General features: G+C 44.2%; 1 protein-coding gene across 1 annotated transcript in view; it reads right to left on the bottom strand.

The window, feature by feature from the left end:
• Window positions 1-6518: 6518 nt before the first annotated feature.
• Window positions 6519-22646, bottom strand: part of T265_10845 (hypothetical protein) — a gene marked incomplete at both ends in the record, with an annotated part of 30695 nt that continues 14567 nt past the window's right edge. The window contains 10 exons of the mRNA XM_009177331.1: window positions 6519-6849; window positions 7624-7848; window positions 10372-10540; window positions 12965-13231; window positions 14217-14523; window positions 17215-17466; window positions 17500-17626; window positions 19866-20110; window positions 20144-20312; window positions 22121-22479. Coding sequence (XP_009175595.1) covers window positions 6519-6849; window positions 7624-7848; window positions 10372-10540; window positions 12965-13231; window positions 14217-14523; window positions 17215-17466; window positions 17500-17626; window positions 19866-20110; window positions 20144-20312; window positions 22121-22479 — 2451 coding nt within the window. The remainder of the gene's footprint in view (window positions 6850-7623; window positions 7849-10371; window positions 10541-12964; window positions 13232-14216; window positions 14524-17214; window positions 17467-17499; window positions 17627-19865; window positions 20111-20143; window positions 20313-22120; window positions 22480-22646) is intronic.

Raw genomic sequence — 22646 nt, 5'->3', positions numbered from 1 at the left:
TCTGCATGCTTCCCTTTTTAGTTTCCCGTGTGATTGTCCATAAAGTCCCATGCCTTAATACCTTCTATTTACGATGAACATTCCGTTTGAAGGGACCCTTTTCCTGTTCGCTTTGTATATTTCCATCACGGCCACAACTGTTTTACTGCCCACTGATTTTGTAAGAAGGAATCTTTTGACAACCTAGGGAACGATGTATATCTCATGCTGGGAAGATACACAGCGGATTGATAACCCTGGCTTCTTTAAAAGTCGCTTCGATGAGACTAGTTGATCGGAAATCAGTATGTTGTTTTCACCCGGAAATCACCCATATTCTTCAGCACTTATAATATTCGACGCACAACACAAATAGCCTACGCGTCACCAGTCCAACCCAGTTTGCGAGTCAAATTTCACGACGTGATGTGCTTTGTGTTTTATGTCGGCGGGCAGTGTTGGGACACAGAACGGATATTGAAAAGCATGCACTTCCTGTGTTGTACATGAAAACTACAAGCCGCATATTTTTGAAAACAACAAAACTGCACGATAGTGTACAACTGAGGCAGTACACTACAATACGATACGTAAACATAGACTGACCGACGAGGCCCAACTTTCATGATGTAAGCGGTGTTATTCACCAACTCGGTCTTTGGTTCGGCATAACATACATTGGTGGTGTAGGGGATGGGGCAGTTGCCTCCAACGGGATCTATATCAGTGCCTTGCAAGATGAAACGTCTTAATGAGTTCGCTAAAAACCTGAGCCACAATATAAATATGCAGTGATCAGTAAGCTGCCCATTATTGTTATTGCCGGTCAATACTCAAGAGACGAACGTGAAAACGGGTTGCTGATTATTGTAAGACTGAAGTTGATAGCCTCTGTGTGCAGATCAACGATACTGCAAATCAATGGCTGAAAATGTAGAGTTCAACCGTTTACTGAGGAAGCTGCAGCCTGATATCTCCAATACATTTAGAGCAAACAACATTATTGTGTATAAGGTTCCTTGACCTTTCAATGTAAGTTAATTTTGCCCTACAAAGATTTCATTTAGAATATGGTTAGTTCTCTAACGAACCCGACTACGTAATGTGAGTGAAAACTAAGCCAGTAGTTCAAAGTTTCCAGGGTCAATTATATGTCCCCTGTTGACCTTCGATAATTACTGCAATCACCATGGGAAAAGCTGTTAACTACTCAAGTTTCAATAACCTCCCTGATTCACAGCGAAATTTTAAATTCTTCTGTTTACATAGTCAGGGGTGTAAACAAATCCATCCACGTCATCAGTGGAAGAATCCCGTGTAGAATCCATCTGTAAAAATAACCTACCGTCACTCGGAGAAAAAAGATGGTTCTTTCGACCAAAAATAAGTGCGAACTCAGGGATACTCCTGGATGATTCGAAAATATCTCACCAACGGGTTGTTTTACGCCAACATCTTGAACTGTAATTACGTGCCGCGCAATTGTCGCACTTTGATTATTTCATTTCATTTGTGATAGGACTTTTTCAAAGGATTTGTATGATGGTGGCCTACATATTATGAGGTCATATGCTGATTTTGTAGTACTCATAAACCCCCGTCTTACAGATCGTACAAAGTGCTGAATTCCTTCACATACTCACTTGCATACGAATTTGGTTTTAGCAGGGGCCCCAAGTGAATTCAGCTGAATCTCTCGTTCATGATATTTCACTTCGCACGAATGTATTGCACCAATTCCTTTCAAGTGAAACATGAAGTTGACAAGAACTCTAGGATTATGCCCTCCTGATGAGCCCCAAGAATAATGAAACCGGTCTTGGGGTGTCAAGGGGTTTTCAGCAACCTTGTGGGTAATAAGTGGATTTTCTCATTTATTCAAGAATGACCAAGCACAACGTGCTAGTGAAGACGTACTAGTGAAAGCATCAGCGCCCTTCACTGTTAATTTGTTTCTAAGCGTACACGGACAAAATGGATATAAGCCATTAGACAAGAAAGCAGACATCTCAGTTGCACAGCGTTTTTGAAAAGCGAATATAATCAAGCGTCCCCTTGAACATTTCCGGAAGTTCTTTGATTATTAAACAATAATGAACGCAAAAGAGTCCCATAATCTTCATGCCAACTGTCACCTTACATCAGAGGCGACACGGATCTTGGACACCAGAAAAGACGTTACTCATGTGCATCATCAGTAGTTCCTTACCGTCGCCGTTCCTTACCCCCCTATTCAAAAGTTCCCGTGCGCACCACAGATGTTTGATTCGTCTTAGTTATGTCAGCTTCAGTCTCTGGTCCACTCGGTACCTTCTCGGATGTATCATGCCATTTTTTGTTGCTGAGTGTTGCTTACTCTTCCTGATCCTCGACCTTCCTTAATTGTGTAAATGTTCCCTTGTTAGTCGGTAACGACAAACGGGCGTTGCCACCAACCATACAACTTCGGTGACCCTTTACTGCTGCATCCAGGGTTCTGATGATCCTTCCATTTAACGTTCTCGTCTGTCGGGAGTAGTAGTGTTTTCTAACCTGTTTGGTCGTTTCCTGAAAAACAGTTAAGATTTCTCGCTCTATTCCTTTATCTCCTAGCTCTTCTGGGGTAGTCACGTTGTTGGACACAACTCAGTTTCTCAATCAACTTGAAGGCGTAAATATCGACAGTAAAACAACATAAATAAGGGCTTGCCCGCGGTTGACTGCATCGACGCACAAAGCCAAAAATGACCACCGGCAAATTCACTTACTAGTCACCTTTGGCTGCCAGGCACTCCTTAGTAGTTTAGTTATTGCGTTAAGCCATTTGTTTTCAGGTGTTAACGTACCGTCCCTAGCTGCATGATACCCATGTGCTGAAAGCAGCTCTTGAACTCCTCACTGTCATAGCACGAGCCCTGATTCGCTAGGATCATTTTGGTACCTCGTGATTGGCCACGATATGATGCATCAAGACCCCACTAATGGCCGTTATTCGTTGATTTGGCACGGCTGTCGCCTCAACCCACCGCGACAGGTGTTCTGTGATCGTTGGCTTGTTTGCTGAGCCGGGCAATCTGATTGCAAACGTTTCAGCACCAATCGAGGTGACAGCATCAGTGCGTTATTGGGGAGCGTAGTAGTGCGTATTGGTGGGTTGATGGTTGTGCCATTATCATTATCATTATCACAACATATTGATTCCTACTAGATGTAACCGGAAAGAAACCAGTGACATCAACGGACCAGAACTCTCTGATCATTGATACATGGATGATTCCCATGGAGCTGCCGCTGTTACATCCCCTTCAATCAGTTGGCAACGCTTCGGTGCCACATGCTCACATGGCTCACTTCCCATCCCAGGTCAGTAGGCCATCTGCCAAGGGAAGTCGTGTGTTTTGGTAAACTCTGTGAGTGCGATCTCGTGAAATTCGACGATCAGCTTAAGTACCAAGACGCAAGGTATCACAAGCAGCACGATATTTAAATCGTTGACGTTCCAGGATATCACGCCAGCTTCACTCAGGCTCAACCCACAGAAGTACTCCTGGAATGTCTTCAGTCCTCTGCCCCCCTCCACGTTCTCAGTACCCCTTTCGTCCAGCAAGGTGGTTTCGGCCTTCCGTATACGGGATCCCGTCGCTGTAATCGCACCAGCCTTCCTGGGTTCATTTTGACGATAAGGTTTTTGGCGCCAATCGTGATCCTCGGAGCCTCAGCTTCAGCCTCTGGTCTTGACAGCCAATCGGCCAGGTGGTTCCCGTTCTTCGACACGTGCCGAATCGTGAAATCGCACTGCTGTAGTCAGAGGACCCAGTGAGCGACCTTGCCCACATGAATCTCCGGTGGTTCTGATCCAGTCAAGGAGTTTGCCTTCGGGTGCATCTTGAAAACCTTGTCTCAGCAAGTATGGCCACCATTTATTCAGGGCTCAGACAATCAGTTAACGTTCCTTTGGAGCGGTTGAATACTTGTGTTCAGCGTTGTTGCGGGCATGATTTACATACTCAATTAACCCATCTTTCTGCCTTAGGGCTGCACTGGAACCCTGGTTACTAGCGCTCGTCGTGATAGTAAACATCTCTCCGACATTAGATCGTTTGACGGTCAAGTGATGATCCAGGGTCCGTGCCTTGTCAATTTCGAAGGCCTCATGCACCTTACTTATCTATTCGAACGTTCTATTTTGCCATAGCAAGTCGTACGGTGAAGCAGCAGTTTTGATGGAATCCTGATAAACCGGCGTATACTGCTCGTCAGAGGAACTGCCGCAGATGAATGCACTATATGATCGCATCTTTCTCACCCAATTTATGCCCCAGTTATTTTCACCGGACTTCGAGCTAGCTGTGTATTGGCTACATTGATCCGCACACCAGCTTCTCAAATAGGCTTCAACAAGGCTTTCATTTACACTGAATGTTCTGATTCCGAAACGCCATACATAACGACATCGTCCCCGTGCACGGCAACAATCTGTAGACTCTTCGGCTAAAGAGAAATTAAGCGCCGGGAAGTGGATGGTGCCTCTAACAAGCTACAGGCTTACTTCTAAGTTGACATTGGGTGCCGCCAACTGTTAACGCCGTTTTCTCCCAGTTCTGTGACTTGATATCTAGCTGTTAATATGCGGGACGCAAGTGAAACTCCGTAAAATATCGGGATCACTGGAGCGAACAGATAATTTCCTTAACCAGAAGGACTCCTACAATCCAATCAAGGGTCAGTTCATTCAGGAGGTGGAATTCCACTCGAAGTCGGATTTCCAGTTCGTCTTCTTTACAAGTACAACTGGGGAGTTACATGCACTCTCTGCTTCCTCGACGACTATATTTTCTTGCATTTCTTGAAACTGTTGGTGGACCCTCCCCCGTAGATGGAGCGGTATCTGATGGGGGCTGTTAGGTTATGAAACATTCAGAAGAGATGGGATTCCGCGGGCAAACGCCAAACGGATCTACGTTGCATGCGAACAGTTTGGAGTACTCCTCGACCATAGACTGTACCGACGGGACATTACAACACGGAAGCTTTCGGACTCACAGTTCGCTCACGGCAGCGCTTGGGTTACCTTCAAGCTTGACTGAACCATACTATGTCACCAGTTTGTCCCGCATTAAGTCCATCACAGATTTTATGACTTTGAGGAAGTCTGCTCCCGAAGTTGTCAGCTCTGTGTCTTAGCTGACCAGGAACTTGTGCTACACAGACTTGTCACCTAGGTGCATTAAGTGCATTGAAGAGCCCTCACTTTTCAGTCGGTATCTACAGGCTGCCCTCAAGGCTAGCGCGCATACGGCTTCATTCCCTCTCTGCCTCAGTGACCCCATGCCCTCCTACCGATTAATTATAAATCCACCCTCCCATCTATCTCAATGAAGCCCTGTATCGCAGTTCGTCACAGCATTAACTGCAAGTTACCCGGAAAAGGCAACTAGGCTAAACAGTTATTACTAAAAGATGGCCGGGTGCGCGACATTATTGCTTTCATGGGGCCAGTAATGCCATTCGAACGTGCCTCCGCGTCTTCGTTTTCATGGCGGCAACCTGCTCGGTTAGTCAGTCCACTTTTCCTCAGGTTCTCCACTGGTGCCCCTTTCTGCCTGTCCTGTACTGCAATGTAGCTACATGAACCAGATCCTCCATGCCTAACTGACCGGTTGCTTACGCCAACCGTAAGTGGGCACTAAGCGCCGAGTGTACACCTTCGACGAGCTGGTCTAAAAGCAACAGCTGGCGCGACACTCCTTCAATCTCGGTCAGCCAGTCATCCGGAAATAAGATTCCAGTGAATTGTGATGCGTGCGCACCAAAAGTTCAACTCATCGACCAGATCGAATCACGTCCAAACAAAAAGCTAACGGGTGTGCCGTCTCAGTGCGTCTGCTGTACTCAAGACGCAACCACTTCTGGGAGCGAAGGACGTGATAAATCTGAATCCGTAGAACGGTGTTTTTATTAGGACGTCTCTAATAAGGTTATAAATAAGCAAATCTCGGAGACCTCTTAGGTTCAGGATGTTTATGTTCACACAAAAGATTGGTTGCCAAATCGTTTTCTCAAAGGGATTTTCATTCCAGAGGATAGTCATCACCATAGACAGCAACATCAATGCTGACACTTAATTCGCCTAGCAACCGAAATGAGGTTAAATTCAGAACAGGAGATTGTCAACCACACGTAATGTTTTTTGTCTTATCTGAGTGTGGACGCACTGTGTTCACTCTCAGGTACTGTGGAACGGTTAAGAATTTAAAGTGACTGATAAAACTGAACTACAAAATTTCCCATACAGAGGATATGCTATTTTCACAGTGGACAAATCTGGAATCCTGATAAAAAAATATTCGCTCCTATAAGTGATACGACTGGATACTGCAAAGTCAGTAAATAGATTGTTTGGTCGGTTGCACCATTCAGAACCGAAAACGTCACAAATACTGATGCCCTCTTTTGTCAATAACTATTTGTCTAATTTCCCCTCTGAATAGCCGAATTCTGGCGTAGATACCAAACGGGGCTGCACTCGAAAACTCGAGAGCCTCTCAAAACTAATGGTATTAATACAGTGATTTCGAAAAAAGTTTGTCACGCACCGTAATAAGTAAGTTGAAGGCGGACTGTTGGGCGTATACATCGGAACTCGCTTCGTCCGAAGCATGAGGATCCGGATTATTGACCAGATTGGTTGAATTTGATTGAACACCTTCAGGTAATAGCGGTGACCTTTGATCGACGGAGCGCCGCAAGCGAAGTTCACCTGTTTGTGAATCTAGCGAGAATAGGTCATGGTGTACCCCCTGCCGATCACCTTTCAAAGTGTACCGTACCCGGCCGTTGTCTTCGCTATCCCTGTCAAATGCTTGTACTGTTGTCAAGGGAAGACCAGGTCTGAAATATAAGTGGGAGTTTCTCAAGGATAGGATACGAAGCTGATTTAATTAACACATATGACTCCTGATGTATGCTTATCTACAATGCTTTTTTGTTCGGGAGAGAACTCTTGCTTTTATTAGAATGGTCGAATACACTCCGCACATGTCAAATTCATTCACATGATTGATCAATGATTGCGAACTATATTGACTGTCATGGAAAAGAAATACGTAAATACACATCGAAGTGAGACATTTCATCACAGCTCTTTGAGGAGGTTTCTAAAATCCTCAGGGACGGCTTTTGCCCAGAACTGGTTAGGAAATATTGATTAAAATCACAGAGTGACCTGCGGTGAAATCTGTCCTGCTGGAAACTGCCCAGCTGAGAATATTTTCGGAATCCAAACAATTTAGTTTCTGACCAAATGTACGGAAATTTCCAGCTCATTTCGAGAGAGGATTCTACATCCAAGCCTCTGTAAGTGAAATGAAATCGAAGGTGTACTCCATAAAACTCTGAAGAGAAAGATATTTTTGAAAAGGTTTTACTTTAGTTGCGTGGTAAATCAGATATAAAAGTTTATCTGGTAACCACTGTACTCACAACATGTTGGTTTAGGGATGGCTCGAATCCATTTATTACCAAGCGTGTCGATCATCTCGACAGCCACCCGAACAATTACTGTTGGAGGATTTGGGGATATAGCTACGGATGGAACTTCCAAAATGACACATATGTGACAATACGGATCGATATCGTGCACAGCAATTCACCATAAGCTCTTACTCAGTTGATCGCGGCACATAGACTGTATTGTTTCCAGAAGATGGAAAAGTGAAAGTCGGAGCATTGTCGTTAACATCCAGAATACGGATAAGCACTGTGGACGTCGCACTCAGACGGGGCTGCCCATGGTCCTCAGCCTTGACCACGAGATCGTACGCTGGAAAGGATTCTCGATCAAGCTTAGCCTGTCCAAGAAATATGCGGCCATCTTTTGCGACAAGGAATCTGTTGATATAGCAGAACAATCGAGAGCAGAATCAATTTTTGAGGCCGTCCTGGTACACTTCTATCAGGTTCACACTAGTCGATCACTAGGAGTACTTCGGAAGATCATCGTTAAAACTTTTATCAACTTTTATCGACCCATTTACAGAGTACTACTGAAATGCAATTTTTAAGGCACCAAGCTACATCACAAGTTATCATAATGTTCCCTGTTCACTGCCTAAAAAACTCGCAGTGCCTTTTCCATTTTTATAGAAAACGATTTCAGAGGCAAATAGTGTGTACACAGAGTGACCAAGGTCACCCAAACTGAAGTGGCGACATCTATGTCAGGATAGCATTCCAAAATCGGTCTCTAACATTTTATTCTCCAATCCCTTGGGCTCATGAATGACCACGGATAGTATCCTCTCGAGCGCACCACGGAAAGTTACACTTCTTGGAGTTATCTTTCATCACCCTTTGTGTTTTGTACTCATATCAACTGGTGAAGCCGAAATCTCTATATCTACTAACTGAAGACCCAAACAACTAATCAGTATTGAGCATCTTAAGTATGTGGACAAGATCGTACCATTTCGCTCAGTCTCTTCGCGATATCTCGAATATCGTACCAACTGAAACATGAGACGGCCTGGTGCAGCACATTCAGTTGCTTAGAAACACCATAAAAGAGAGATTCAGCTGGGTTTTAGGTGAATCTCTCGAAAAAGCAACTTTGTGAGTGTATTAGAAAATTTCATTGTTGTGCCTTCGGTGGTTTGGTCTAAATGGTGTCTTTGTTGGAACCAGCTGAACCCGTCCGAAGTTCGTATGAAGTATGAATGGACAAACGCATATAAATGTGCTCCAGCCTTCAAACATTTTCACTCTACAGTGGTTACCTGTTGTCAATTCAACCTGTCTTTTAGTGACCATGCCGAAGTTTCGATTGCCTATTAGTAATCGCCTTAGTATAGCGTCGTCTTGATGTACACCAACTCCCAACACCGGCCAAAGTAGCATCATTTTGTTCGCAGAACCTTCTTTAGGCTCTTCATTCCTTCGAAGTGTTCTAGTTCTCTGTTCTAAGTGGTGTCGCTCTTTTTTTAGGTAAACGGGATCATCAGCAAGAATTCTGAAACGTTCAATTCGTCGCTATCTATGAGCATGTTGCACGCATATAGTGCGCGTTAGACTCGAGGAAACTACAATTTTCAAATGTCATGTGGTTCTGATCCGCAGTGTCTCAAAGCAGCTTGAGCGAATGTGCGCGTCTAGTATGGCCCAGCTTAGGTTTCTGCTTACGAATCATGCACGTGAAATATAGCCCTACACCGAAAAAATTCACGCTGGATCATAGTTGAATGCGCTTTGGTACATGTCTAAGCGTGATTCAGCATCGATTCAATGTAATGAATTATTCCCGTATCCAACGAATTAACTTTGAAAGTCCTAGCCTGGATTGTGCCTTGTGTTGTTCTAGTGGCAATGATTGCATTAGTGACGTCGAAATTAACGGATTTCGAATCCAAATCAGCGGTTATTTCCTTCACTCGATTAGTCAGGATCCACACTCCGTGCATGAGATGACGAACGCCCAAAATATACTTTCAATTCAAGAGGCAATGCCACTTTCTCCCGGGACGCAGTTTGCCTTTCGTAAAGCAAACACTTTGGACCGGACCACTTAGTATAATTCTAAGATGGACACAGTTATTGGGCGGATCCTACCCTAGTTAGCTTCAAATCGCTTAGTGGGATGTGTCCTCATTATGACTAAATCATGTTTATTCCTGTCCACACTTTCCGTTCCACTCAAGTCGCCATCACCTACATAATGTGCCTAGGCGGTTGTGGTCACAGAATGACCCAACGCGCTGATTGGCTCCTTTCATGATTCGGCCAGTCTATTTTTCGGTTTTACTCTGACCCATTAACAGACAGTCTGTTCCCATCGTGATACGTTGTGTCCATGGGACAGATATGAATGTCCCCGTCCTTAAATAATCCTACATTTACATACACATTTTTTCGTCTAGACATTAGACACTGCTTGTATGGTTGCTGAACACTCCTCGAAAGCCCACGGTCGGTTCCGTCCTTCTTGAGACTCACCAGGTAGGCGCAGCCTTACATCTAATGTCACTTGATCATGAATTTGGTTTTTAGCAGGAGAGCCAACTAAATCCAGCTGAGTCTCTCGTTTACGCTGGTGACCTCAACTGAACGTGCCGCACCAGGCCACCTCGTGTTTCATTTGGTACGATATTCGAGATATCTTTGTTGTCTAGACTTAACGCAATGCTTATTTGGTTCGTCCAGGCCTGACGCAAATGCAGTTACGGCCGATCCTGCTCCTCAAGTAGCTTTGAGAAACTGTCCGGAAACAACACGGTCATTCAGCAGAATTCACAAACTTTATAAGTATTTGTTGATGATATACGTAGCGCACACCGCCCACATTATACTCGAAGGAATTGCGTTTTCCTCTTCCCTTAGAAGTTAGGCTTGGTACCAGAACCCAGTACAAGTCTAACTCACGTGTAGAGTGTCTCCACTTGCCTGGTCCAGCTTCCATTGCCTTGCCCAGCATTGGAACTGGACGTCATAACTTCCAATGGATGGGCTAAACACTGAACCAGTGAAAAGCTCACTTCTGCATTTCGACCAGCGTCACGATCCGATGCTGTCAGTTGGCCAATTGGAGCAGCTGCGTAAGAAGGCATACAGCAAACTTTATGAATAATGAAATCCGAATTTTTAGAACAGTGCAGAAAGATGGGATCCTCCCGTAGTTTGCCCTGGCCGCTTTAATTGCAGTGTTCATTGGAAAGTGTTTTAGATGATACAATCTTACACAGCGATCATCCATAGTATGCTGAAATCCTGAGTGTTTGGTTTTCACTGCTAGTCAGTTGTGTGAAAAATTTCGTCTCGTGTTAAAAAGAATCCAAAGACATTGTAACTTACATAGTCCGTACGCAAAGTCAAGGTCTGTCTCTTTGGTTCTGGGCGTTAATACTATATTGAAACATCAGGTGATTGAATTCTGTTACATCCACCGGACCAGTTGGGTGAGAAACGTGGTGGGTTGCTGTTTTCGGATTAGGATAAGTCGACCTAAAGTCAGATGTTTCTTCGCCAGAAATCAATGGAAAACCGTTATTTACTACTCTAGCTTTTTTTTCGCTTACTAAGGCGAACTACTGATTGTAGATGAACAGAATTCATTGAGATGAAACACAAATGAGGGTAAAACCCATTTGACATGAAATGGAGGTTCATATGAATTTAACACTAGCCTTTTCTAAGTAGTTCGTTCTCACTAACAGCAAAGGATAGTTCTAAATCGGACTCAAGACCCAAATCCAATGCCTTATGTAGCCTTAAAAAGTCTGTTCGGATACTAATTTTCTGTTATCTGTATATTTCTTGATGAGCAAGGCTCATCACACCTCATGCAGTGATTCGCATGTTGATGTGGGCTGTCATATTTTACACTTTATGTGGGCAACACTGATCACTTTTTGGCAATTAGAGCAAAGAAAACGGTTTCAAATATGGCATGTTTGCATAAGCTTGCTTCTGTTGCCGAGCTTTTCTGCCCCGTGTTTCTCTATTCTCAAGTGGTTTCAACAGCAATAAGCACCAGAACTTCTTTAGGTAGAGTTTTGTCTTTGGAGGGACACTTTAGACATGACACTCTAAAACTTATAGGGTTTCTGCAAACTCTACGGCAAAGTACTGCCCGCTTTCCCTTTCAAACGGTTCATCAGGTAGGCGTATCTCATGAGTTATCATCAATTTTGTATGTAATGCGTGGAATGTGCTTATTTGAAATCTAGGTTGGCGTTGGCAGGAGGTATAACTAGATCCTAGCTGATTCCCCCGTTCATGATACCCCTCAGTCGAGTACAACATAGGGTCAGTGGACGTCCGTGGAATAGAGCCCCTTCGTGAACCCAAAAAGAAAAAGAACGACAAAAACTATCGGAGAATGATCATCCAGCTTTTATGTGGTATGTCAGGAAGTTATTCGATACCACGAAATATTAATGAAATATAAAGTTGCTTTCGTACAGCACATTCAGTGAATGAATAACACAAACAAAGGATTCAGTCGTAATCCATTCAAAGCTCCTGTCAACAACCACCTAAGTTGCAAACAAGTGGACTTTCATGCGGTTACGTTACACACCACTAATAGGACGATTCCCCATCCGATCCCATAATTCGTCTTCGGTTGTTTCCCACTAAGGCTCAGACGACTTTTTATTTTCTCAACCTCCGCATTTATGTTATATTGCACGACATATATCTGCACGGGTGGTTCACAACTGAGCAATCCGAATCAACTTTTTACATCCAAGACCACGTTTGGCTCACCATTTAAGAGCACAAGGTATTTCCTGTGGCGTATTGTAGCGTGTAAAACCCGCTTGTAAATTTCCAACCCTAACTATTTTGCTTTGCACGGCTGACTTTACTTACAGGACAAATCCTAACTGAATGTTCTGACTCATCCCACACTACCAGAAAACGCGGATGTGCCCTTCGTGTGATCATCCTTCCAGGAGTCATCGTTAACCTGCAAGTTTTTGACATACGAGGACTTACCTCGTTTTTCGACGGACTGTCCTGAGGAATATGCATGCTAACCCGGGTTCCTGTTTTGTCCAATCTAATCCCTCAGCCTAGATAGCCTGTTGGTCCCGCAGGCGAACCGATCGCATCACTCAAAGCGAGAAATTCCTGGTATTGGCAAATGTTATTAGTCAGGGCCGTTCAACATGCGTTGATGGAGTAGTGGTAACACGTTTTTGTCCCACGTCAGAGACCCAGTGTGCGAATTTCGGGAAGACAAACGATGTGATGTTGGTGGGTTCCTGGAAGGACGGAACTAGAGATCGGTGTTTTCTGACTTTATTATGAACGGAGAAGACTTATCTCGCTTAGATAGTGAAATATCCGTTTGTATAATACAGATGGAATATAGAGGTGGTAAAGGGGGAGGTCGTTACCGTCTAAAATGGGGAATATGAGGGAATTATACCCTGGAAAACGTAAGTACCCAGTAGAATTTGCACCTGAAGTCAGTTCGAACAATATTCGAAGTGTACTCCAATATACTCACACGCTGCGTGATTTTCTTTGATTTCGAACTCGACCCTCTCCGTAATGACCGGCGGGTTGTCATTGACATCGGTCACGGATACCAAGACATCTGCTGATGAATTGAGCGGCGGTGTACCTTGATCAACCGCGTGGATCCGACAATGAAGTGACGATTTGAGCTCACGATCCATAGGACGCCTGACGGAGATCTCGCCGTTGTTTTCGTTAACCGCAAAATAGTCCATATCCGGTCCGGAGAGCCAATAAGTCAGCTTGGCATTTCTACCTGGTGATCCGTACCAAAATAGCGAACAACAAGAAAGATACGTTGTTGAATGTTCAATATATGATATAATGTGCTTGTGCAAAGGTCCGTGAATGCGAATAAGGCGAGGATATTAACGGCGACTTCTCTGGACAAACTTCGCTGTTCAACGAACGAACCTCTTGGTTTTGGGTTTGATGTCACCTGTTGAATCACAGGCACCAAAGGTTCCCGTTCTTCAGAAACATAGGTAAACTTGAAAAAGATGAATTAATTTAGGCTGCGATTCGTATTCTAAGGATGAAACGGACAGCGAGACGTTTTATGGTGTCACCGATCACCTTAAATCTTTGTTGACTCTTGTGACCAAAAGCGAGCACCTGGAATTAAAAATTCGGACGACGGTGATGTGTAGTGGACACTAATTGCTTTCATACTGATATTTTCTCTGAGACGAAATAAACAACAAATGAGAATACAAGACATGAAAAGTCAGTTCTAGGTTTGATACCGCAACAAGCGAGGTATCTCTATGGGATTGTGTTTCAAATCTCTCGCATGCTTAAATACTAAATCAGGGCAAACAATTGTCAGCAGCTGGTGAAGGGTAACGAAATTCCATTCATCATGTACCGCCATGCGATACCACAACAACTACGCTGCACTTTGCAACAATGCAGTGACCTTGTTGTATAGACTGATGATGTTCCCTCTGTAATTAAATTGCTTAACGTGACAGAAAAACCAGTGAGCGTTTTCGGTGCCTGATAATTCTGTTTTCCTTGTTTTTACGTGCATTACAATTGAAATGTAACAACTCTTACTGTGAAGCTTTCCACCTCACGAAATGAGGGATTAAATAAAGCAAAAATTCATAAATGGCTTGGATTATCTCTAGACAGATTATTGATTTGAGTGTTTCCACTGTTATTCTATACTTAATGTCATCCTGCAGGCAGCCAAGCAGTTTTCACACGAAATTTCACCCAATCGCTGATCAACTCACCTTCATCAAAGTCTGTTGCGTTTACCGTGAACAAGATGCTGCCAACGAGTACATCTTCTCGAACGTTCATGTAGAATCTTTCCCTCGGAAACTTTGGTTCTACATCGTTCATATCTGTAATTCTCACTGCCACTGCGCCACTGGTGTTTCGTGGGGGTTGCCCGTAGTCTGAGCAGACAATCAAAACAGTGATTTGTGATATCGCCTCGCGGTCAAATACGGCAGCGGTTGTGAGTTTGTACCTTTGGTGAACAAAAGGAGTAAATGCGTCGGAGTGCCGTTCGAAGAGAACTGAAAGGAGGGAGCACTAAAACTGTGATAATATCAGTTAGCTGGCAGGCCCGGTGCAGTCCGATTTACGGAAGGGGCCTCAAAGCGCGCTTGCCAAACAACCATTTGCAGCACTCGCTTTTGTCATAAACCTGAACAAAGTGGGCATGTGGAGCATGAAATGGCCAATGAAACAAATCGAAAAATTAAGAAAACTCAAAAATCGTGTTCCTTAATCTAGGTAGTGGTAAATAACAGTAGTTTTAACAAAAATGCCTCATTTGTAAATATATTTGGTGTTAAGGGGAGACCTTACTGATATCCAGGTGAATCGCTCGTGTATGATTCAGTTGAGTCTCCTGTTAGTACGAGCTTAATTTCGAAATGGGTGTATTTTATCGATTGTGGAATATTTGGCGTTCAGGAAAGACATAGGTTTGACAGGGGCTCGGGGACGGCGTCAACGTACTGAGCTCCTAGATGAAACCGGTCGTGGGTTGTCGGAGAACTTCGAGCAACCTACTGATTGCTGCCAGGCCTGTTAGACTTGTGTTTCGATGTATATTGGAACATTTACTTAAAGTATCCGAGTTTTCACATATTTGCATCCAGTTGGTGCCACAGTCATACATTCAGGCCAGGGCACGTTATTACCTTCTGGGTAACAAATATATGTTGGTTGAGTTGCAATAGCAGCCAGAATTGTGTGCCGCCTGAAACGAACTTTGAAAGCTACTGAGACAAATCAAAAAGTTCTATCTAGAAAAGGTCGGTACTCGGCAAAACGCGAGTGGTAAGTACCGCAAACACTGAAGATATCATCTGAAAGCAATGGGAAGTCGGTCTAGATAGAGAAGTTGCCACTGAAGTGGTTAAAGCCCTTGAGTCTGCTACGCATCTTCGCTGATGAATGTAGCAGAAGTGAGACACCTGAAACACTGATAACCAATGGTGTTTGATTAAACAGTTCCCGAAACTGCTGCTCCTTGTAACACGGTTGCACATAGTCGACACGATACTCATGTGAGAATAAGTAGCCAAAATAACGTGGATGCAAGGCTATACAAAGTGAGGTAGTATAATTGCTCATTTCGTATGGCAAGTTGTTTTGCGCATCTCTAGACAAAGATCACTTTCCGCGTTCCAAAGGGGTAGCTGCGAACCACCAGTGAGAATTCATAATAAGGTTTTCAGTCTTCAGGAGCCGCTAAAATAAGAAGCTAAGTATTATGTGCGTGTCAAGTCGTGAATCAAAATGCAGGAAAGACGGTCCGTGATTGTCACGGGTTGATACCTTCTACAAGAAATGTCAGCTGATCCGCAAATAAAAAGATATCCAGTGGACGTCCAGACGACTTCTAATCATGAGAACAAAGAAGGTAGCGAACAAAGCTTGTTTTCTGTGATTGTTCATCTTAGCTAGTACATCACAAATTTATATGGTAGCAGAAATCACGTGTAAAAGGTTAAGATCAGGGTTACTGTCCTAGCCAGGTAAAGGCTCGGGAATTGTCTTGATGAATAAATCCGACTACATTGATAAGATGACCACCATCCTCTCAGACAGATCCAAATTTAGGAAAATAGAATCCGAGAAAGACAAGACGCATGTGATTGAAAAAGCGGTGTCCAAAATACTAAAACGCCTTAAACAATCCGGAAGCATTGACACCAAGACTTTCGAGGGTATCCGCCCCACTGGCACAACAATCCCTCGGCTCTACGGTCTCCCGGAAGTGCACAAACCCGGCCTACCCCTCAGGTCCATTCTCGATATGTCTAATTCTCCTTATCATACTTTGGCCAAATGGCTGGTCAGTCCGTTATAACCAATCAGGAGAGAAGTGTCGACACACACCTTAAGAGACCGTTTTGATTTCATCGATCAGATTAGACATTTGAAGGTTGATAAACACTCCATGTTCTCCCTGGACGTCGAGTCATTGTTTACCAACATACCACTTACCGAGACAATAGACTATGTTTGTGACTTGATTGAGTGCAACGGTAAGGATATTGGAGTTCCCACTTCGGATCTAAAGGAACTTCTGCTCCTTTTTACCTACAGTGTTCAGTTTACTTTCAACAATCAAATTTATCGACAGAAGGACGGGGTCGCGATGGGGTCTCCTCTAGGTCCCATATTGGCAGATTTTTTCATGACCAAGCTAGAGACTCAAAAATCAGATGCACTCATTGGACGGTTAAAATTATATCGCCGCTACGTGGACGACATTTTCGTTCTTGCCGATGAAACCATCAGCACAACAGACGTACTAAGCAGTTTCAATTCAGTCCATGCTAATATCAAGGTTACTATCGAATCAGAACAAAACGGCCAGTTAAGCTTCCTCGATGTCAATGTTAAAAAGAAGACCGATGGGACCATAGAACGCAAGGTCCACAGAAAGCAAACGTGGAAAGGTCAGTATACTCACTTTGATAGCTTCGTTCCGTTGCAACAAAAACGCAACCTAATTAGATGCCTGACCGAGAGAGCAATGAAGATATGCTCACCCGAATGCTTAGAAGAGGAACTAAAGTTCTTGGGACGCACATTCCTGCAGAACGGATATCCTGAAAGGTTCGTACTGAAGACTATGGAAGCCGTTAAACCCAAACCTACGGAATTTTCTGTTAGAAAGAAGCCCGTATACATGAGGCTTCCATTCAAAGGTGACTCGGTTGCTGAACTAATCACCAGAAGGCTTAGAAACTCCGTTGATACGACATACTTGGCCGCTAATCTATGTTTGAGCTTCAACTCCAGCCCCACTATCAGATTCTGCTTGAAAGACAAATTGCCACGTTCTACCACCAGCTTTTGTGTGTACCCATTCGTATGCTCGTGCCGAGCATCATACGTTGGTCGTACGACAAGGCATTTGTCGGACAGAATACGAGAACACAATCCCGTATCTCTGAGTGGTAGTGGAAAGAAACCAGGCTCAAGCGCGATTGCAGCACACTTGGCCGAAACCTGTCATATCATAGACAAGGAGCAAGCCTTCACCATCATATACCGGGTACCTCTGAACGGACCACGACTGGTACGATCCAAACTACTATCGATCGCAGAGGCGATAGGAATCCGACTGCTGGATCCACAACTTTGCATCCAAAAGAAACTTGTGCGACCTCTGAACTTGAACTGGCCTACGAAACATCTGGTCCCACAAGTCTGTCTGACATTGACGTCATGACCCATTGACCTACCCCTCACCCAACCCCCTTCCTTTGACTTCTATTTCTCTAAAGTGTAGCCCCGATCTTAACTTTTTCCACGTGATTTCTGCTACCATATAAATTTGTGATGTATTAGCCAAGATGAACAATCACAGAAAACAAGCTTTGTTCGCTACCTTCTCCGTTCTCATGACTACAATGGGTATATTTAGCCGCCTGAGACAATCCAAAGACCCATGCGTGCTAAAGGAACTTCAGAGGTATCTGAGGTACAGCGCGAAACTTGCGGAAGCCAGGACAAAGCTACGAATCCTCAATCAGTGTATACAACAGAATCAGTTTCCAACTTTTTATTCGCGAATACTACGCAGAAACCGAATCAATCCAACTGCCACTGCACTAAGCCGCCACACACGCAACGAATGTGACACGATACAAGAGAATATTCGGGAACTAGAACGTAAACAAGCCCAATATGCAGGGACACTAGAAACGCTGACGATATCCGATCGCTTAGACTTCAACGCATATGTTCGACTTATTGTTGCCAAACGGACGGACGCCAAGGAAAAGAAACTCGTCAACCAGCTTAATCCAGTGACACCATGCACCAAGTTCCCAACAAATCCCGAAAGGTACGTGCACAATTTTTCTTCGTTAACGCTAGACACCACCCTTTTGGAGGCGTTGTCACTAGGTCCAAAATTTTGTTGTCCCAGTCGTAGAAACTGTCAGCTCGAGCTTGAAGTCCAATTTGAGAATCTATATGACCAGCTATCCGTGCTAGTACCTTCCTCTGAACTGAGTGTAGAACAACTGAAATCGACGCTAGTCAATTCATGTTACAAGTACCTCAGCTACAAACCCAGACCCAAACGACTTTTAACAGAGGATCATTTCGAGGCTCTGAAACGCTTACAGCTAAACGACCAAGTTTTACTATCCAAGCCAGATAAAGGTTCGGGAATTGTCTTGATGAATAAATCCGACTACATTGATAAGATGACTACCATCCTCTCAGACAGATCCAAATTTAGGAAAATGGAATCCGAGAAAGACAAGACGCACGTGATTGAAAAAGCGGTGTCCAAAATACTAAGACGCCTCAAACAATCCGGAAGCATTGACACCAAGACTTTCGAGCGTATCCGCCCCACTGGCACAACAATCCCTCGGCTCTATGGTCTCCCGAAAGTGCACAAACCCGGCCTACCTCTCAGGCCCATCCTCGATATGTCTAATTCTCCTTATCATGCTCTGGCCAAATGGCTGGTCAGTCTGTTAGAACCAATCAGGAGAGAAGTGTCGACACACAGCTTAAGAGACAGTTTTGATTTCGTCGATCAGATTAGAGATTTGAAGGTTGATAAACACTCCATGTTCTCCCTGGACGTCGAGTCATTGTTTACCAACATACCACTCACCGAGACAATAGACTACGTTTGTGACTTGATTGAGTGCAACGGTAAGGATATTGGAATTCCTACTTCGGATCTTAAGGAACTCCTGCTCCTTTGTACCTACAATGTTCAGTTCACTTTCAACAATCAAATTTATCGACAGAAGGACGGGGTCGCGATGGGGTCTCCTCTAGGTCCCCTATTAGCAGATTTTTTCATGACCAAGCTAGAGACTCAAAAATTAGATGCACTCATTGGACGGTTAACATTATATCGCCGCTACGTAGACGACATATTCGTTCTTGCCGATGAAACCATCAGCACAACAGACGTACTAAGCAGTTTCAATTCAGTCCATGCTAATATCAAGGTTACTATCGAATTAGAACAAAACGGCCAGTTAAGCTTCCTCGATGTCAATGTTAAAAAGAAGACCGACGGGACCATAGAACGCAAGGTCCACAGAAAGCAAACGTGGAAAGGTCAGTATACTCACTTTGATAGCTTCGTTCCGTTGCAACAAAAACGCAACCTAATTAGATGCCTGACCGAGAGAGCAATGAAGATATGCTCACCCGAATGCTTAGAAGAGGAACTAAAGTTCTTGGGACGCACATTCCTGCAGAACGGATATCCTGAAAGGTTCGTACTGAAGACTATGGAAGCCGTTAAACCCAAACCTACGGAATTTTCTGTTAGAAAGAAGCCCGTATACATGAGGCTTCCATTCAAAGGTGACTCGGTTGCTGAACTAATCACCAGAAGGCTTAGAAACTCCGTGGATACGACATACTTGGCCGCTAATCTATGTTTGAGCTTCAACTCCAGCCCCACCATCAGATTCTGCTTGAAAGACAAATTGCCACGTTCTGCCGCCAGCTTTTGTGTGTACTCATTCGTATGGTCGTGCCGAGCATCAAACGTTGGTCGTACGACAAGGCATTTGTCGGACAGAATATGAGAACACAATCCCGTATCTCTGAGTGGTAGTGGAAAGAAACTAGGCTCAAGCGCGATTGCAGCACACTTGGCCGAAACCTGTCATGTCATAGACAAGGAGCAAGCCTTCACCATCATATACCGAGTACCTCTGAGCGGATCACGACTGGTACGATCCAGACTACTATCGATCGCAGAGGTGATAGGAATCCGACTGCTGGATCCACAACTTTGCATCCAAAGGAAACTTGTACGACCTCTGAACTTGAACTGGCCCACGAAACTGGTCCCACAAGTCTGTCTGACAATAACGTCACTTACTTGACTCCGTGAGCCATTGACCTACCCCTCACCCAACCCCCCTTCCTTTGACTTCTATTTCTATAAAGTGTGTAACCCCGATCTTAACCTTTTACACGTGATTTCTGCTACCATATAAATTTTTGACGTACTGGCTGAACAGAACAATCACAGAAAACAAGCTTTGTTCGCTACCTTCTTCATTCTCATGACTACAACGGGTATATTCAGCCGCCTGAGACATTAGGCAGATGACTACAACGGGTATATTCAGCCGCCTGAGACTTCAAATTAGGCAGACTGAAAGTGCTCTTGTGCACGAGCGGTCCCTCCAATAGCATTCGGTGTACTCAAACAACCTCCCAATTCAAAATACAATATCTGGCGGGAATTCATCAACACGTCCCGAAACGTTCCATTTTCAGTCGCCTGGCGGATCTATTTACCAACTAACTTATTCAGAAGTTGAAGTAATGTGTTAAAGGCGCAGTACTCTCAGGCCTTACCCCGGTAGTTTAAATAGCTCACACGGCGACTATTGGCAAAATGTTCCATTTTCCGTACCTAAGATTTAAACGAACGACAAACCTGCAGTTTTCCATCCAGAAAACGATATTTGTGCCGGTATGCCACTGAACATAATTCGGGATCATCAGTAAAAACCACCATCACCACTAAAAACGCTGCATACTTTTGACATTGTTTCAAGTTCGAGCGAGGCAGTTCCGTGCCATCGTAGTAGGTCTGTGTGAACCCGACCACTTAGGCTTGCTTGTACACAACTGTGCAGCTCTGTTTGTTTGTTCCATGATTGACACATGAGCTATGTTGTTGATATTAATCGCCTGGCTGGTTTTCACTGAGTGAGCACATTTGCTATTACTGATTAGGTGATGGTGCATTCAAGTTCGTCTGAACAGCCCTCCTTCGGTATCGGCCCTGTTATTCTGGTGAGCCTACACCAAAGGGGAGAAGCAGTAAAATCGAGTTTCGCTCTTATTAGAGCTCACCAGCAGTGGAAATCCTTGGCCGAACCGAGCATTGAACTTCGAATGTCCTACCTACGAGGCCAGCGTGTTACCCCTACTCCGCTAGCGTAAACATATTCGTCCGTTAAAGCGTGAAAATCCAGATGTTTCCAGTGTGCGATGGTGAAGTGGTAGAACCACGCTTGTCTCGCATTTCAGCTGCTCTAAGTTTTTGGCCAGACTGAGAATATGCACTGCTACCGAGCTTCTAATAAGAGCGAAACTCTATTCCAATGCTCCTCTTTTAGTGTGGACTCACCAGAATAATTTCGCCAGGACATGAGGGAGGCTTTTCAAGCGAGGGTGATGTGAACATGAATTATACAAATCCAGGAACCACCAACAATAGTGAGAATTATTCCCCAAACGTGACCTCTTTACATCCCGGGGAGCAGTGAAAAGTTGAGAAGGCAGACAGGACATAAACAGGTAATCAAAACTCCAAATCAATGGAGAATATCCTGGGGACATTGCTGAGAATAGATGTCCACAAAAGGTATACATGACATTACCCAAAATTATATAGAAGGGGCCTGAAATGATCCGCTACTGCAGTTAACATTAAACCCCTGTGATCGAAATGTTTGTGAATAACATTTCTTTTCAACTATGTTCAAATGAGGAAAAATCGGCTGTCTGATTCGCTCCTAAAAAGCAAATATAGATTTTTGCTTACAGCACAGCATTTTCGGTTTCCTTAAGCCTCTCTCCACCCTCAGTGATAGCGGACCGGAATAAGATTGACTTTCAGATAAACGAAAAAACTAAACAAGCGACTTACATGACAGAGAACGGAACTTGCATGTGTTGCAGTTTGAAAAACGCATTAGGGGGATCGGCGGAAATCAAAGCCTTGATTATTTTTGGGTCCGGTGACTGGAAATGCCAACGGCTGGGTTCTGCAAGTTGGCATGCGACGCGTCCGTTCTCTCCAGCATCTCGGTCGGTCACAGTGAACACGGCAACCAGTCGACCTGCTGGGTTTTCGTTCTCTGGCACGAGGGCATAGTTTGTCACGAAAGCCGGTTCGAATCGGATTTCCGGTGCATGATCATTTTCATCCAGCACGACAATTTCCACAACACATGTTGATGCCCGCGGAAGTTGACCACTATCCACGGCTTCAACGGTCAAAATAATCTGCACGCAACGTAGTGTCACCCATGTGAGGAAGAAAAGCCGAGAAGGAAAATATTTTATGGTCACGGGGGAGAGGCGGTTAGAAAAAACTTTCTGGTTTTAATGCCAAAAACTAGTTTTTTATGCGAAAGATCGGAGGACGAAGTTGCTTGTTCGAGAACTCCGTT

The sequence above is a fragment of the Opisthorchis viverrini genome (genome assembly GCF_000715545.1).
Source record: "Opisthorchis viverrini unplaced genomic scaffold scaffold181, whole genome shotgun sequence".
In the NCBI taxonomy this organism is placed as follows: Eukaryota; Metazoa; Platyhelminthes; class Trematoda; order Opisthorchiida; family Opisthorchiidae; genus Opisthorchis; species Opisthorchis viverrini.
This window is presented reverse-complemented; position numbering and strand designations above follow the sequence as displayed.